At 39.0% G+C, this 18,650-nt stretch overlaps 1 protein-coding gene across 2 annotated transcripts in view; it reads left to right on the forward strand.

The window, feature by feature from the left end:
* Nucleotides 1–18,650, forward strand: part of Chchd3 (coiled-coil-helix-coiled-coil-helix domain containing 3) — a 278,523-nt gene that overhangs the window by 169,818 nt on the left and 90,055 nt on the right. The window contains exons 5-6 of one of the 2 annotated variants that reach the window (XM_028866156.2): nucleotides 11,010–11,024; nucleotides 12,066–12,149. In XM_028866156.2, the coding sequence (XP_028721989.1) occupies nucleotides 11,010–11,024; nucleotides 12,066–12,149 (99 nt within the window). The remainder of the gene's footprint in view (nucleotides 1–11,009; nucleotides 11,025–12,065; nucleotides 12,150–18,650) is intronic. The other variant, XM_028866157.2, reaches the window with a different exon arrangement.

The raw sequence follows: 18,650 nt of genomic DNA on the forward strand, positions 1-18,650 counted from the left end.
CTGTCTGTTGTCTTCTGAGTGATCATGCTTCCCGTGCAAACCTATCCTTCTATGCCTCCTTTTGGAGACTTCTTTCCCTCCACTCAGTTGGAAGCCTGAGGTTATCAGTAGATTTCCCCCATGTTCTTGTTTCTTCTGTTTCTTTGTATAAAAGCTAAAGATTTTTAAGATCTTTCTCCTTGCTATTGGGTTGGGAAAAGCTTCAATTCTGTGAAGGCCTAATTACTGATACTTTGAACCAAAAATGGCTGCTTTATTGAGGAATATTTTAAAAATATTTTTTATTCCCTAGAGAGTTTTCCAAATTCCATTAAAGTTTTAAAATATTTATATCTTGCCTTCATGCATACATGTGCATCATGTGCATGCCTAGTGCCTGTGGTAATCAGAAGAAGGTATTGGATCCCCTGAAACAGGATAATTAATGATTGTGAGCTGTCATGTAGGTGGTAGGAAGCAAACCCAAGGTCCTCTGCAAGAGCAGCAAGAGAGTGAGAGACATCTCTCCACTCTTTCTAAATTCTGATCTCTGTAGCAGAGTTGCATCTTAGTTTGACCTTCTTTTTGTTTGTTTGTTTGTTTGTTTGTTTGTTTTCTCAAGACAGGGTTTCTCTCTGCAGCCCTGCATGTTCTAGAACTCAGTCTGTAGACAAGGATGACCTTGAACTCAGAGATTTGTCTGCCTCTGCCTCCTGAGTGTTGGGTTAAAGGCAAGCACCACCACTGCCCTGCATCTTGGTTTGAAAGTCAGCATGTAAGGGAAAAACTGCTTTGGTTCATGGCTATTCTTCAGAGTTCCTCTTTGGTAGCTCCCCTACCATTATCAGATCAGAAGTTTTTTGTTTTGTTTTGTTTTTTGAACTGGGTATTAGTTGAAAATGCTGCTGTTATAACTTCAGCCACTCCAGTTCCAGTCACTGGGAAGAGGCATTCTCTCTGTGAGGGTGTGTTAGGAGTGAGTCAGACCCAGAGTAGAGCTGTTGAGTGCCTCTTACCCAGGCCTCCTCAGGGAACTTTCCTGAGAGTCACATCAGTTCTTTCTCTTTTTCCACCTGGGGGTTGAGTTTGTAATGCAGTTCTTCTGTACCCACCTCGATAAAGAGCCAGAACTGAGTTGAAGATGTCCAGCTATTTTCAGGCCTTACTTATTTGCATTTAGAAAATGAAAACTAGTATGATTACGTTGGCAGCTGTGAGTTGAACTCGCCTTAGAAAAGTGCTCTCCTCCCGCCCAATCTTACCTATGTTACTTTTCCAGATTATAGCAAGCTGGGGAAGCAGCCCAGTGAATTTTGCAAAGTCCCCTGTTCTAGCAGCTGCAGACCCACTCCGAGTGCCAAATCCTCAGAGAGGGAGCATCCTCCATCCACACAATGTTCTGCCCTGGCATCCAGGTGTCTCAGCTACATGGCTATTTCCAAATGTTGTTCAGTGTTTGCCTGTCAAGTCCTAACAGTGTGGTAGCAGAACAGGCTCATTTATTGAGTTTCCTCTGGCTTAGGCACATTGTAGATTCAAAATGCATAATAGCAGACACATTGTGGTAAATGTGAATGTTATAACGAGAGGGGGAATCTAAGATGCATTTAGCTTATTCCATGACGTTCACAAATATGAAAAGACTAACAAGTTAGCAGCTAGGAAGGAACTGCAGCTTTACTTATCACATACCTGTTTTGTTTCTTCTCCACTGCATAGAATTTGTGGTTCAAATTGTATTTCCCTAGTCTGTCTGACTGGGTTTGCTCAGCCTGTCCTATACACAAGTACAGCCATTCTGAAGGAAGGGGTACACACATGGAGCTTAGGTGTTGGAATCCCTTCTGTCTGAACAGAAGTTGACTCTCCCTATTGTTTCATTTTGCTGCTCAGCACTTCAGAGTATGTGGCAGCCATGGGTATATGCCCTTCTGCTCTGCTGGGACGGGCAGCAGCTGTTCAGGGTCTCCTCAGAGCCAGCAGAATCTCCTTCCTCCCCTCCCTCTTTGTGGCAGTAGACCTGCTTGATGGCCTGTGTTGCTCAGCCTGCTCCTGCTCACTCTTCTGTCCCAGTTGTTTTCCGCCACCCTTGTTCTGTATTTTAATTCTCCCCGAAACTTGAACCAACATAAGATAGAGGCCATATCAACTACTGCAGAAAATCTTAATAGTCCTGTTTGTGCTGAGAAGTGCCGGTGGTGGTGGTGGTGGTGGTGGTGGTGGTGGTGGTGGTGGTGGTGTGTGTGTGTGTGTGTTTGGAGCTTCACTGCCCATAAAATGACCAGGAGGACCCTGGTGTGGTGTGAGGGTGTGGGGGTGTGGTGTGTGTATGTTTCCCCAGCTCTGTCTGTGAAACAGATTGCAAGAGAAGTTGACTAGCCAATTGTTCTCAATAGTGTGAACATTAAATCTAAATTTAAATGGAACAAATGCAAGTTCATCCAGAGAAAAGGAATTCAGTAGTCTTATAGTAATTGTCTCTGTGTTGTTGTCCAATTTATTTGTCAGATCAGTCACACTGAATGCCTTGGCACAGATAGTGCAGTTTAACTTTCCTTTTTTTAAAAAAGCAGCTGAGCTTTGTAATGTTCAGGATAAAACAAGATTATATACAAATTCCTGGAACTAGACATTTATTCTCAGTCTTGGAATAAGAAAATAGATACACTTTAGTATAATTGTGCCCTAATTTACACAACTCAAACTGCTTCATGCTTCTTCACACTCTGTGCCACCTTAGCTGTGATTTAGTTAAGAACCACCTGCTCTTCCATGTAATGGTAGTGGTTAGTGGTTGATAGCACTGATCTCTGCTGTGCTGGGTATGGTAATGAGTGTCCCTTGCTGTCCCATGCCTGTGCATTAGCTTCTGTGTCCTTTACTAAGCTGTCCTCTTTCAACTAATTTTGATCTTCAAAGTTTTTCAGCATCATAATCATTATCTACTCAACAGATTTTTTTTTTTTTTTTGGTAAAAATTTTGTCTTTTAGAATTAGGTTCTATTTTCAGCTTCTGACCTTGGTTCAGCATGATCTTTTAGATATGGTAGGTGTTCATTTTCCATGCATGTCTTTCTTTCATAAGCATGTACTAGCAAGAGCTAGAGAAGACTCAAAATCCGGGAAGCTCTAAATACATGCCACCTTTGATTTTTAGACACTGGGGACCGTAGTCCCTATTCTTGTTTTAAATGGGTGTTGAGAGCAAAGCTCCAACTGGACAGCCTGGACTCTTAAGTTTATCATTTGAGCTCCAGGTTGAAATTTCCTGTTACTCTGTAACATGTGACTTGTAAAACTTTTAACAGGGAGCCTGGTGTAGACAACAGTACCCAAGCAAAACAAGCTTAAACCATTTCCAGCTTACATCAGCTGAGTTATCAGTCTGACCTGAACCAAACCTGAGTTCACAGGCTTCAGAGTCCTGTATGTGATGGAGGCTGTGCGTCTTATTTTACATGGAATCACAGGAGTGTGCTTATATATCTCTTTTACATGTCTCCTTCTAGTTCAGAAATAATGGATCAAAATTTCTAGTTTGGTCTCCGATTAAGAAAGGATTCATTAACTCATACATATGTGGCCACTCTCAATAGTTTTGTGCACTGTCTTTACAGGTCAGCCCTCCTGTCAGGTTATGATACAGCCAGTTCTCAGCCCAATTTTCCAATATATATGGATACTTATTGAGCTAAAGTGTGTTGGCAGGCAGGTACAAAGTTATTCATGGAACCCATTTTGTGAAATCAGTGATGTCCCAATTTTCTGTTCTTTGCTGAAAAGGTTCCCTGGGGGAAAAGAGCTGCTGATCATTGGCTTTAAATGACTACCAATCCTTAGAACAGCCATTCTCAATAGGGGACATTTGGCCATGGCTGGAGACAGATTTGGTCATGATCTTCTTGGGCTATGTAGGTCAGAGTCAGAGATGCTGCTGCATATACTGTGATGCACAGGACAGCTTCCACAGCAAGGAGTCACTTGGTCCTCATGTCAGAAGGGTCCCAAGTAAAGATCTTCACCTTCAGTCAGTGACTTGATACAAGACATACTGTTCCTGACATCCCTATGCTGCAGGCCTTGTTGGAGACTCATAGCCTGTTAACACTTGAAGGAGGATCTGCATATAATATTGTAGTCAGCTTTCAAATAGTTAACAACTTTATTTGCTGGAGAGATGACTCAGTAGTTAATAGTGCCATTGAAGAGGACTGGAATTTGGTCCCTAGACCTCATGTTATATGGCTCATAACCAGAGCATCTAACACTTTCCTTACACTTGCACACATACACATAAATTAAAAATAAGTCTTTAAAAATAGAAAGAACCCATATCTCACATGTTTCATAGTTAATGGACATGTTCACTAATAAAATCCCACTTCCACCAGCCATTGTACTAATTAGCAACGCATCATTGTTGATCAAGACATGGATGAATGATGTTCTTTGTAGACACTCTTTCACACTCTGAGCATTCATTTAACTTTGAGGTCCTACTAGGAATATTGGCTTTCGTTCCTGATTGTGAGATGCTGGCACTGCCTTGTTCTGCTCTTCGCCTGAGTAACACATCCACATGATAGGCAGTGTGTGTGCTGTGGTGTTTCGAAGTAAGTCTCTGTGTTCCTCCGCAACAGCTCTGTGCAGCTCCATCCTGACTGCTGCTTTTGTGGGAAGTATTGTCTTAGTTTGAGCCAAGGATATATTCAGAGGAGCAAAGCCCTGCCTCATTGCTGCCCCAGAGAGCTGAGAGCTAAGGACAGGGGCAGTGGGTAAACAAACACATGCAAAAGAAGACAAAGTTTTGAAAGAACTACTATATAAGGTGTCTTGAAAGGTTTCATCAGATGCAAAGATGAAAGCTGAGATATGACAGAAACTGTGTGCAGCAGCATGCGAGCATGGCCCAATAGGGACACTGGTGCTGGTCAGGTCATGGTCAGATGGAGACTTAGCAGGGCCAGGGCACAGATCCAGGCCTCCTCCTCACCTACTGGCTTCCTATTGTACTTGAATGTTAATAACAGTAAGCTTTGAATGTAAAATTAAATTAGAAATGAAATAGGAATTTATAGGTTAACCCCCCCCCAAAAAAAAACACTAAGAAAATGTTCATATAATTAAGATTTCATTTAATGCTTAATTTATATTTTTGTAAATACCGTGATCAGTAAACTAATCTGAGGAGAGAACTGCAGTATGTGACGTGAACCACCACTGTCTTAAATACATGCCTCAGTCCATCTCTTCTGTTCATTGTTGGTCTTAGTATTTGGTTTAGAGAGTCACTGTATTTGCACCTGCTTTCCTTCTCCCAGAGAATAAACAGCAGGAGCAGAGGATGTTTACAGTTGGCTGTTCCTAATATGTGATTAGTACAAAAAAGCGGAAAAGGAGAAAAGGGTTCTTGAAACTGTGAGGAGAGAAAAAGCAACAGAAACTGGCTTGATCCAATCATGGGGGCTTGTTTGAGTTCTTGAATTCAACTAAAGGAGTCTGTTAGACTTCCAGCCTCTAGCCAAGAAGCTGTTTGAAATGGATAGCACTGAGATAAGGAAAATCAGTTTTCTTCAGTGGGAGTGAGATGGGGTCTATTAACCACACTCCATGGGAAGTCCCATGCTCAGGAGTAGTTGGTGAAAACAAACCAGACTCCATATTTTTTTGTGCTTTTATGTTTGCTCTTTATTTTTTAGGAGACAGACATAAAATTGGGTGAGCGGGAAGTGGGGCTAGATCTAGGAGGAGTTAGAAGAGAGGAAAGAATATGATCGAAATATATTATATGAAAAATTAAAAAGGAATTGTGTTAGAGGGGTAGACTTTGATCATATCTGCTTTCAACCTAATCAGTTATTCCATAGTAGACATTAATCTAGTTGAACATTGTAAGCTAAGACTTACATGTAGCTTATAGCTTTGCCTCTTAGCAGTCACTCAAAAGTGTGACAGTGACCAGAGGCCAGCCCCATGTAAGTTCACTGAGATGAGCTAATCTCGAAGGTCACATGTGGGTGTGGTTTAGAAAATGCTGCTTTAAGTATAAGTCCTTGTTAATGCATGCCACCAGTGTCTGACTCCCCATAGCTCTGGCAAACACCTGACAGAGAGCACTTAGGGAAGGGTTAGGTATGTTAGGCTCACACCTTCATTACAGTAGTAGGGATGTGTACCTGTGTGCTCACTTATTCCACCTGGGCCCACAACTGATGGCTGGTACTGTCTACATTTCAGCCAGGTCATCCCTTCCATTTAATCTTCTCTTGGAAATGAGTACATAGAAATAAGGAAAAGTGTGCTCTCTTGGTCTCCCGTGTGCTTTTCTGTAGTCAGATTAACGCTGGCATTAGCCATTAAGCCTCTTAATAAAGAAAGGCTCAGTAAATCCCGTGTAATTTCCCATTTATAACAGAAGTCTAGTGCTCACCCAATTGAGTACATGGTCACTTTGGAACCTTGTTTTTGTATTTTGTTTTCTGTTTTTTTTGAGACAGGGTTTCTCTGTGTAGCTTTGCGCTTTTCCTGGAACTAGCTTTGTAGACCAGGCTGGCCTCGAACTCACAGAGATCCGCCTGCTTCTGCCTCCCGAGTGCTGGGATTAAAGGCGTGGGCCACCACCGCCCGGCGGCACCTTGTTTTTATTCAGTGGTCATGTTCTATAGCTTACAATGCATTCTTGAAGTGTGTGGTAAACTATACCCTTTGAATCTTTTTTTCTTTTTATATGAGCATATAATTTTATTGAGATAATATATATTAATCTTCACACATAATTTTGACAAGAATAAAGTTCCACTCTTGCTCTTATTTGCTTATCTTCTTACATGAGTTGTGAGGACAGATAGAGCTGCCTGCCACAGAGTATCCCTATCATTGTGAACCCTCAATCACTCCCAGCTCATTATGTCTGTATTTTAGAAGGGTTGAAGATTTAGAATGAAAGAAAATGTGGAGGTAGGGTGTGTCTATTGAGAACTCTTTTAAAAAGTAGCCCTAGTAATGTCTGCATTCATGGTATCATCTTATGGACACCAAGCAGGTTCCGGCTTTGCTTTCCACCCTGAGTTTCCATCATCAGCCCTGGCATTTCGAGGGCTTTCATATGCCTATACTGTGACCAAATCATTGTGACATCACCAAGTTCCTAGTGCCATGATCTTGTGCCATCTCTGAGCCATACCACAGCTAAGAGGGCATAGCAATGCCAAAAAGTTTGAGCTATGAAGAGTTTCCAAAGAATATACGTGGGAAGGTAAAGTTCTTATCAACACACTATGTCTTGCCCATGTCCCTATGTTCTCTTGTATTGACATTATTGTACCTTTTGTTGTGAAGCACCTTCAAACTTTTTCTGAAAAGAGACAAGTCTATAAAGAGGTAAGTGTGTGTCTGTCAATGTTTAGTGACCAACAACTAGTTAAAACATCAAAATATTTGTTTGGGGTTCATAAAATTTGATTTCCTTTTGTGTTTGATTGTCTTGATTATGGGAGATTGGATTTCCATAACAATCTTCGCTAGCATATTCTGTCTTATTTTCAAGCTCAATCATATTGTCCCAAACCTAGCATGATCTGAAAACTAATCAGTGTAGGTTTTTTCTAGGAATAGCTAAAGGAGGTGGGCAAAGACTTTATATTCATCTTTCTCTCAGGAAATGATCCCACCTTAACAGCAAATAATGTTCTAATCCTCTTTGTTTTTATTTGTTCATTTGCAACGATTCTGTGTCTGAAGTTTTATTTCTTTGCAGTCCGTTTACTGCTTTCTCTTAAGCTGAGTGTGACTCTCCATACTCAGCAGCCATTAGCTTAGCCAACATATCCTTGGCTTATTTAAGTTTCACGATTCATATCGTGTGACTTTTCTGCCCAGTATCCTATTAACTGTTTGAAAGCAATGTGCCATTGAAGTGTTGTGGCCATGTTTCTTGCTTTGTTATTCTCCCCAGTGGATCTCCAGCTATTGATTCTGTTTGCAGTTGAGGGAAGATTTGTGATGTTGCCTTGAGTTTCATGCTGTCGGTCTTTGGTGATAGCTCCCTCTTAGGTCTTCAGTGTGTTTCCGACATGTGGTGTGTTGCTTTCAAACTTTTTCGAGCATTATATCTTTGCACATCCTTTATTTAGGTTGAGAGCAGCTCTTCAAAATTAAATTTGTTCAATCTTCCTATGTTCAGGATAGATTCAACAATACACTTGTAATTGAATTTCTTTAGTATTTTTAAAATATCCTTATGGCACATACTCATTGCATTTTTTTTTCCAGATAAATCTTAACCATCTAAACAAAAATTTTTGTGGTACTCTTATTTTAATAACCATGTTGGGTAATATCCTTTGAGTAGAAGGAAAAGCAGGTGTTGGTATATTAAGGGTGTAGGAAGTAATTTCTCTGATATTATAACTGTTCAGGTTGTTAAATTTTGAAATTGTATATAATTACTTAATACTTTACTCTTTAACATTCAGTATCAGAGGCCAGGCATAGTAAGGCACACCTTCAATCCCAACACTCAGGAGGCAGAGGCAGGCAGATTTCTGAGTTTGAGGTCATCCTGGTCTACACAGGGAGTTCCAGGAAAGCCAGAGCTGTTACACAGAGAAACCCTTTCTCAAAAAACAAACAAATAAAAATCTCTATTTCAGTTGATGTTTCCATAGTTCAGGATAAATGTATTCATACTGATATTTAAGTTTCTTTCCGGTTATAGAAGTAAGATCTATTCATTGTGGATAATAAAGAATAGTCCAGATAAGAAGTATTGCCTCCCCGGGCGTTGGTGGCGCACGCCTTTAATCCCAGCACTCGGGAGGCAGAGCCAGGCAGATCTCTGTGAGTTCGAGGCCAGCCTGGGCTACCAAGTGAGCTCCAGGAAAGGCGCAAAGCTACACAGAGAAACCCTGTCTCGGAAAACCAAAAAAAAAAAAAAGAAAGAAAGAAGTATTGCCTCATTGTACATCATAGCCACTGCTAGCATTTCAGCATGGTTTACACTTCTTTACACATCTTTATAACACATACTCCATTTTCTGTCCTCCACCTCTGCTTCCCTCTCCATCCTTTCTTGCTTAAAGAACTATCTCCACTTGTATTTTGACTTGTAACCCCCCACTACACACTCAGTGTATACTTTGATTATTTAAAAGTTATTTTCTAAAATATCAGTTTTTAATGATTCCTAATGTCTGATCATGTGGCTAGGTCAACATCTTTGATTTTATTTTTTGTTAAAATCTTTGTGATTACTTTTCTATTTTGGGGCCTTATCTTATTTCCTTAAACTCTATTATTTTTCCTTTGTTGTCCATTTACATAATTCTTTTTCTTAGATACTTTACTCTTTAACATTCAGATGCAGAGGCCAGGCATAGTAAGGCACACTTTCAATCCCAACACTCAGGAGGCAGAGGCAGGCAGATTTCTGAATTTGAGGTCATCCTGGTCTACAAAGGGAGTTCCAGGAAAGCCAGCGCTGTTACACAGAGAAACCCTTTCTCAAAAAACAAACAAATAAAAATATGAACTTTTTAATCTTGTCTTAATATCTGCTACAGTTGAATGCTTTAAAGTAAAATTATCTTGTCAGTAAGAGTAACAATGTTTATGGACAACTATTGCCATGTTGCAGTTTGGCTGGACATTTTCTAGCATATCTACTTTTTTCTATTTCAGAAGTGTTTAAGATATACTTGTTGTTACTAGTCTTTCCCCTCACCTTTTAGTGCATGTATTATTTTTTAGTGTATATATAATTTAGGTATCCGATTGATTTGGGGTTCGTCTCCTTACAGCCTAGCAGCCCTGCAGTAAATGTATTCTCATGCTGCCAGAATTGCTAAGAAAGTCCCCAAACAGAGAAAGTTCACATTTTTGTGGCTGTGTACAATTTTAAGAATTGCTGTGTGTTGTCAAATTAATGCTTGAAATGCTTAGGCCATTTATATATCTGACAAGCAATATAGATGAAAACCCACTTTCCTGTGTTCTTGCCAGTATTGATGATTATAATCTTATATTTTGTCAATTTGGAAGATGAATAATACAGCACTTTTTTAATCTTTATTCTTTGATTCTGCACCTGTATTGTTTTTTGTACCATCATTATCTGTAAATGGATGTGAATTGTATCATTTTTGGCTTTTGTTAAGAAGGATAAGGTTTACTATTTAAATGAAGTTCCTTCTATGGTAGTGATGTTAACTTTCACAGTTATATCTTCGTGTTTTTGCCCTCTTTGTCACTGGCCTATTATTATTATTGTTGTTGTTGTTGTTATTATTATTTTGGTCTATGAATGTTCTTGTGAATGCAGTAATTTTCAGTTTTATTTATTTATTTATATTTTCAGTATGCATATTGAATTTAGTTTTTTCTCTTTAGATCAATTGTTCTTAACCTGTGGGTTGTGACCACATTGGGGAGATGGGTGTTGAATGACCCTTTCACAGAGGTCACTTAAGACCATTGGAAAACACAGATATTTAAATTATGATTCATAACAGTAATAAATGATAGTTATTAAGTAGCCACGAAAATAATTTTATGATTGGGGGATCACCGCAACATGAGGAACTGTATAAAAGAGTCACAGCTTTAGGAAGATTGAGAACACAGATTTAGGTGATATTTTTTCTCACTTTGCATTATTTGTTAAAGCTTTTTCCTACATTTTTTCCTTTGTGATCCTAAAAGACTAGTAAAGTTTTTACCGTACCTACCAAGAAAATACAGACTATTTACTTGCATATGAATGTCTTTTTATTTAATCTTAGTACTCTATGTTTCTTATTATTCATATGATTTCAAGTAGCATAAACATGTCATTTGAAACCTTGTACTTAACCTTTAAGAGCACAATGACACTTAAATGTATTCTAAATTAGCACATCTTGTATTTCCTCATTATTATGAGGATTATTTGGGTTTGTATTTTTAATATCTTCTGCCAAATTTAAGGGGAAAGTGGTATATACACATATATGTATATATTGCTAAATATCTGTTTATTTTTTAACATGCTGCAGGATATTGAAGATAAAGTAAGTAACAACAACAAAACCTACAAATGAGCAAATGGATTAATGTAAACTAAACAAAAACTTGACTGAACAGTTACTGTTGTAGAGTGAGCCAAGCAACACTTTACAAAGGAATATGAAACATATACAGAGATGGAAATGCCAAAATACATTGATTTCTTCTAAGTAGCAGTCAGACATCTATTTATCCTTCACTGAACACAAAACTGTTGCTATAATAACGTGGTTACTGTGAAGTAATATTATAAAGAGAGGTCTTTTCTGTTTCAGGACCAAAGATCACTTTAGCATAATTACGGATACCAAACAACAGTTTAAAAATGTGTGTATGCATTCTAACTAACATTGACATCCACAAGTAGAAATCTTTGTTAGTTTTATAAGAAATTTCAGAGTATTGCTTTCTTAAGTTTATAAAATAAGTTCTTGTAAATTGCTATCATAACTAAATGTCTTAAATTACTTTATTTTACTTATTATTTTAAAATTTTCAAATGAAGAATAAGCCATGATTATGGTTTCTCCATACTTTAAGCTGCTACTTCTTTGTGTGTAAGGAAATGAAATGAACACATGCATCTACATACAGATTGCACTGATCAATTAAGGGTTCTCCAATGTAAGGTTCATGTGCATGTGCTATTCAGGCAGTGTTTTGGTTATTTATTCAGGATTAGCAAGCATGTATCTAATTTCAAGTATCAGATCAAAGTTTCATTGTGCAGACTATTACTCCTTAAAATTACTCTTTGAAAGATAAATAAGACAGTCTGCTGTACACTGTATTCTGACATTTCCAAATACATTTAGACAAAGTAGGACACAGCTGTTAAAGTAAGAAAAAACACAATGCAGTTTTATTCTTTACATATAAATGCAGCAATCATCATCATATTAATATTTTTCTATGGCAGAGACCTAATAGACTGCAATGAACGTCAGCTCTGTATATATTCATAATGCAGTTTCTGCCTGAGTTTTGCTTCGCGGTTGCTGCTTTTGCCTTTTCTCAATATAGTGTACTCCTCGTGTCTTTTTTAGGCTCGGCAGCTGGAAGAGAAAGATCGAGTGATACGGAAGCAGGATGCCTTCTACAAAGAGCAGCTGGCCAGACTGGAGGAGAGGGTATGGCTATTTCCTATCATCACTTCTCGCTGCACCAACAATTAGCACTACAGTTCCTTGTCCTGCTTAAGAAGTCTCCAAGAATGTCATTTTGTGTGTTTGTGAGGTTGGGTTATTGTTTGTTGTGTTTTCTGTACCCAAGAACTCTCTCACATAATTTATCTTATATAATGTGTTGTTATCTGCCTCTCCCCAGGCCAAACAGCAGCCATTTTTTTTAACTTCCCCAAACATTGTCTATAGTACATTTGAGTGCATTCTTGGACATGGTAATGCTATTTGTCATATTGAGGATTTTAGATGTTGTTTGTTCATCTATTTTCTTTGTGACTTTGAAACATTGTCTGTCTTGAATTCACTACACATCTAAGGATGACTTTGAACTTCTAATCCTCCTGCCTACACTTTGAGTGCTAGGATTACACATGTATGCCAACATACTTGGCTTGAGGTGGTCCAGTTTTGAAGGATATGCTGTCAATGAAAACCCCATTTTGTTGCAGTTACAGCTTACAATTCAGTGTCTCCTTCAAGAGTGGTAACAGGAGCTATAAATATGTAGGGCTTAGAGGAGAGATGTAAGTGAGGAGGCATATGCCTAGTCAGCCTGTATTTAAAAATGGACCAAAACACAGCAGAGGGATCGGGACTAGAGGAATACAAGACAATGGTTTAAGGATGATGTTTTAACATTTTGTCAGAACCCCTGTTCAGTGAAATCGATTTGGTGCTTAGATTACCTTTATATAGAATCCATGGAATTGCAAAGTGATCCAAAATTTGATTTATTTAGAATATGACATTTGATCAAATGTAGGGAAAGAAAGAAATGCAACATTTAATTCTGCTCAGTGTAGCTATTTGTATTTCAAACATATCTCCTTGTCTCCTTCCCTGTTGCAGGTCAGCACATCTTGACACTTACACACCTGATGTGTGTCAGGTGCTGGGTTTCGTGCCCTAGACGCATAAGCTAAATGTCTACTTTCATGGAGCTTAAAGTCAGTTTTACAGCAGTTTGGCAGCAGAGATGATGAGGAAAATAGTAACTTAGCAGGACATAGGAGTCCCTCAGCCAAGTGTAAGCCTGGGGTTGCATGAAGAAGGAAGAGCTATATAATGGGATATCAAGGAACAGGCCTTTAGTCAGAGGGAAGCAAGCCAGGGTCACTCCTGAGATTGGGGTACTAGGCACATATGGGAAGGACAGAAGAAGCCTGTCCATCAGCAAACAGCTGGCTATCTTGGGCAAAATTTGAATCATGGGAGGCTTGACAAAAGATTAATTTAGAATTGGGATGGCAAGCCAGGCATGGTGGCACACACCAGTTAGCTCAGCACTTGGGAGATGAATCCAGGAGGATCAGGAGTTCAAAGTCCTCCGCAGCTACACAGCCGGTTGGAGGTTACATTGAGCTACATGAGAACCCTATGGGATTGGGGTTGCAGGGGAGGGAGGAGGTAATTGGATGGCCATGGCTACTGGGGTGCTAGCAGTGATGATGAACAAGTTTCTGATTGTGCGTGGCAAAGGGAGAGACCAGATTTGATCATAGTTTTGAAAGTGAGTCAAAGAAAGGCTTAGATATAATCTAGGTCTAGTGTTATAACTAAGAAGGTAGATGTGTCTATAGGGAAGATTATACAGATATCACTTAGGATATGGGTGGTAGAGGATATAAGGGGTTTGGTTTGGGAATTATTTATGGTGCTTCTTAAAATGTTCAAGTAGAGATGTTGAGTAGACATACTATGGAATGATTTAGAGAATGAATCAGTCATAAAATCCCCACAGTAAATATTTTAGCTTATACGTGGGCTTCATTTCATCCTCTTATGTCTCCCTCTGTAATGTAGAAGCGAAAGGGACTGTATGTGTACTGAAGTTCAAATCTTGTGTAATTTTACATCATAAAATTAAAAAAAAAAATTAATCATACATTCTTAGGACTGTCCCATCCAGCAAGTGAGCTTGACTTGATATGTAGGTTGCAATCTTCAGAAGTGCCACTTAGAGAACCAGTTCTGACATCATTGTCTTTCCTTCACAGACTATGTAATGAAAATCCTAGCCTCTCAGTTTCTCCAGCCGCTAGGAGGAGGGAGTATTATTTGTATCACTGGCTTGTTAAAATGATCTGAATAAAGGAGTGTAGCATGCATAATACCTTGAGTTCAATTTCAAGTAATACCCCTGCCAAAATAAAAGATGACAGGACAGCTCTTTACAGACTGGACAGAACTTATCAAATGGAGCTGTTTTCATTATAGGATATATATATATATATATACATATATATATATATATATATATATAATTTTTTTCATTGTCCATAAGATTCTAGTAGTTGTAAAATTACTTACATGTCAGTCAACCTCCTCATGACTTCTACCCAGTCCTGTAAAGCCCTGTTTTTGTTTATTATTAATATTCCTAGAGGACTTGTCATTTTGTCCAGGTGGGTTTCATCTATGATTACGTGACGGATATTCAGTCTATAACTAGGCATTTTGTAAAACTTGTGAAGGCATTTTCTTTTGTATTGTTAATGGTTGTGAAGATACACTGTATAAGCATTTCTATTGGGATTTCTAAACATACTTGGTGTTAAAAAGTATAAAAGTGCTGAACTGAATGGTACTTAATATAAGAAAAAGATGATAATATGAGTGTGGGAATCATCTGTTTACAGTCCAGTCTAGGTTGCTATGGTTTGAGAATGGATTTGAACATGTCTTTTAATCACATGAAATGATAAAACCTTCAAGTCAATACTCAATTACTAATGGAGAGAGTGACATCAGCAAGTCTTATGAGGGCCTGGGAATGCCATTCAGTATTATTGTAGGCCTGTGTGTGTAAGGCCCTGGGTTCTTGAGGACCACTAAAACCTTCACAAGTCTTAGGCTATCATCCCAATGGTGTTCCCTAGGATAGGATAGGCACAATAAGTATGTGTGCCCTACCTTTGCATGATTGCTGATCTTAGTCCTTCAACTATCCAGTTTGATGCAAATTTCTTCTACAATTGTGAACTAGTCAATTTGAGCATGTGCAACACGTTCAGTTCTGTAATGCAGTCTGGTTTGTTTCTTGATTTTATTTCAGTAAACTATTTATTAGTTGCCACGTGTCAAGTCTTTTTCTCCTCCCAGGTGTTTATATTAGTGTGTCCACCAGGAGTCTGAGATAGTCTTCTCCTTCACTAATGTGTGAGGTTTCATAAGTATAATTTTCCCAGACAGCAATTTTATTCTTTCTGGAACCAGCATTCCAAAGTCCTAGGTATTGAAACTTTGACAGGTCCTCTTTTCCTAGTCAGTCAAGGTCACAGACTGTCCAGCTAGCTTTGGGACAGATCAGACAGTAAACTCTAGCTCTTGAGAGAGTTAGAAACATCATGTTTAAATTTGTGGCCTAAAGGGAGCTTGAGGAACATGATTCTTACTTAAGAGCCCCAAAGAATATTAACTCCTGGTTGACAGTTGGCCCAGAGGAAGCCTAGAACAACCCCTAGAGAAGACTCTGATGTGTTTTCAAGGAACTGGTCCAAGTCCCTCCAGCAGTTATTTTCTATTTTCACGATTTTATTGAGGTATAATTGATTGACAGATCTGTAATGCTTTATCCTCTTTGTGATAATTATACATTTTATAGTAATTGTGATTGAATATATATGTTAAACACATTTTATAGTTTGTCTCATTCACTCCGTGAATGTCCTGAAGCTGAAAGCAACTTGCCCCAAGAATATAAAGCCAGAAGATTGTCAATAGATCTGGTTTTGAGTCAGCTTCCTCAGCAGCCCTGGGAGCCAGGATGCAGTTGTTTTTAAAATATTAAGTGTGGCTGGTTAATGCTGTGAGTTAACTCTGTGAGTGCTGAGGTAGTGCCTCTGCTTCCGGTGCTTCTTAGGACCAGGTCTTACTATATCATTACTGCCTCCTCATAGCCTGAATGTCTTAAACACTCAAAAATACGTCACTTTCTCCTCAGGATTCCAGAGAAACTTTGACCAAAAAAGACGGTTTTCTTTACCTAGAAACTGCAGTATGATGAAATGCCCAATGGTATTTCACTGTTGGCTTTTGGTGCTTTCCCTTCAGGGGGGAGTCTGTAGTCACTTGAGCAGTTTGGTATCCTTGAGATGTCCCTGCATTCATCTTGACTCCTGTAGCATAGTGTGCCTTTTGGAAAGAAAATAGACTTTCTCTTGGTAAATTGTTTTGGTGGATGATTTGTTTGAAATGGGTTGCTGGCATATTCTTAAGGAAAATGTGTTTTTGCCAGCAATTCATTGATTCTACGGGAGAAAAGATAGGTTGTTATCAGTTGGAAAACATGAAAGTCAAAGCCACACTAGGTGGAGTCCTTACAGGATGAAGGTCCCTGTATCCCCAGGGCATCTTGAAAACTTGATCCCTTTGAGGGTTCTAGTGTCATACACGTGTAACTTTTTAATTTTTAAAATAAAGTTGAATTAATTCTTTGTACTGAACCAACCACTTTGTTCTTGGCTCTCTTAAAGATGATGGGGTTTGGCAGCATGCAGGTGAGCTGTAAAAGCCCTGGTGCCCTTAGGAGCTTAATGTGGTACAGGTTTAGTGTTCAGATCAACCTGGTCCTGTGGCACATATTACTTGCATTTTATAGACTCCTGGGTTTCAGTAGTGATATGCATACACTTGCAATAAACTACCTAGAATTAACACAGAAAGGGAATTGCACCAGCTGGGTGGAAGAGGACATTGAAAGGGAATAATGAAAAAATAAATTACCATTAAGAAGTAAAATATATTACTGGCTTGTCACCTGGGGAGAGTTGCTAATTAAATTATAAGGTCATACTTCCATCAAATGAGCAACTTTTTTAAAACCCCTCACTTCCGGTGGGTGGCATATCTTCAGCAGCATCAGAAAGTATCAGGCCCATCTGTGTGATTAATTGGTGATGGGATTGCTTCACTTTTTGTCAGTTGATATTTTTACCTATGTTCCTTTGTGGAAAGCTTGGAAGAAGGGTGGAAACAATGCTAACTGATAATCTGAGAAGCAGAATAGGTTATTGGGCACCTGATGTACTACGTATGGGGAGAGACTATTATGTACTTTTACTACCAGATGAAATGTGCCATTGAAAAGTATTTTCCCAGTGAAGCCAGGGTAGCAAAGGGATAGAATCACTAAAATCTGAGATACTAAAATACCAATAATCATTTTGGAAGGGGGAGATATTCAATTGCCTTACTGGATTTGAAACAAACAAAAGCCCATCTTTGCTGTTTTCCTCACTGAGACACACTGGAAGCCCTCCTCAGTGCTTTTGGGTCAGTGGTAACTCACTGCAGCCAGGAATGTGAGGCGGTGGAGCACTCAGCAGGAGAGTGGAAAGCACAGGTCTCCCAGAGGGCCTGCATGGGTAAGCTGGTTTGTACCTGCCACCCTGGACAGAGACTTTGTTCCTCCACATTTGGGAATTTTGTATTGGCTTCCTGATTCATGTGGAAATCAGGCCAGATTCCCATGCTCTCTGTAGATAAAGAAAATTGCAGAAACAGATGCAGTTCTCTGGTCCACACATCCAGACATTGAAGGTATCCAAGCCACTGTCATGTTTGCAGTGCCATTGAGAGTGACAGATCCCAGCAAAGCTGCTTGCAGTATGTTTTATACATTGTGAGTTACACTCTTAAATAAAAGCTGTTTTTTCAAGTGAAGTTTCTAATAAATGCATTCAGATATGATTAGGTAGAAAAATTAATGCAGCCTAGTCCCACCATGGCTTTTGTTACTATAGCTGACACAGTGAGCCATTTTACACTCTGACCTGTTTCGTAGAGGGTTATTATTACAGATATTTTGAAAAGTAGCAAACAGTATGAGTTGATGTCACCTCACCCCCTTCACTTGCAATTTCATTCTCTCAGGGGGGAGAAAATCAATACAGTTGAGTAGATATGGGGTCTTTTCAATTCATTATTCAACAAATCCTCCAAGTATGTTGGCTTTTCTGTTAACCTCTCTGAAATTTCGAATGGGAAATGTGGTTTGAGTAACCTTGAATTGCTTTTTTAATCTGGCTTTAGGGATATAAAACTTACATTTTTTCCTAGGGTGAGCTTTTAAAGTGTATTCTGTTGAAATGATCCCCTTAACTGGGGCCAGTTCTTCTATGTCCAACTTTAGAGGAAAGATTTGCAAATCATGGGATCAGCACTTAATTTGGGCTCTATTTACCATGTCGGCTGTCAAGAAGTATTAACCTTAAGGTAAGATGAGAACATGGAGTACAAAGCTGTGAGCTGATGGCACACAGTACACCAGGTATTAAATAGCATTATCCATCCTGCTTGCTACAGTAAATAGGATTCCACTATTATGATGTGTCAGGGCTTTCAGTGAAATCAAATTTACAAGACACTAAACTGCCTTCCTCTCTGCTGAGCAGCTTTATTCTGGGATCTTGCTTTCATATTAATCCGGTTGGTAGGAAATAACAT

The sequence above is a fragment of the Peromyscus leucopus genome, chromosome 3 (genome assembly GCF_004664715.2).
Source record: "Peromyscus leucopus breed LL Stock chromosome 3, UCI_PerLeu_2.1, whole genome shotgun sequence".
Classification (NCBI taxonomy): Eukaryota; Metazoa; Chordata; class Mammalia; order Rodentia; family Cricetidae; genus Peromyscus; species Peromyscus leucopus.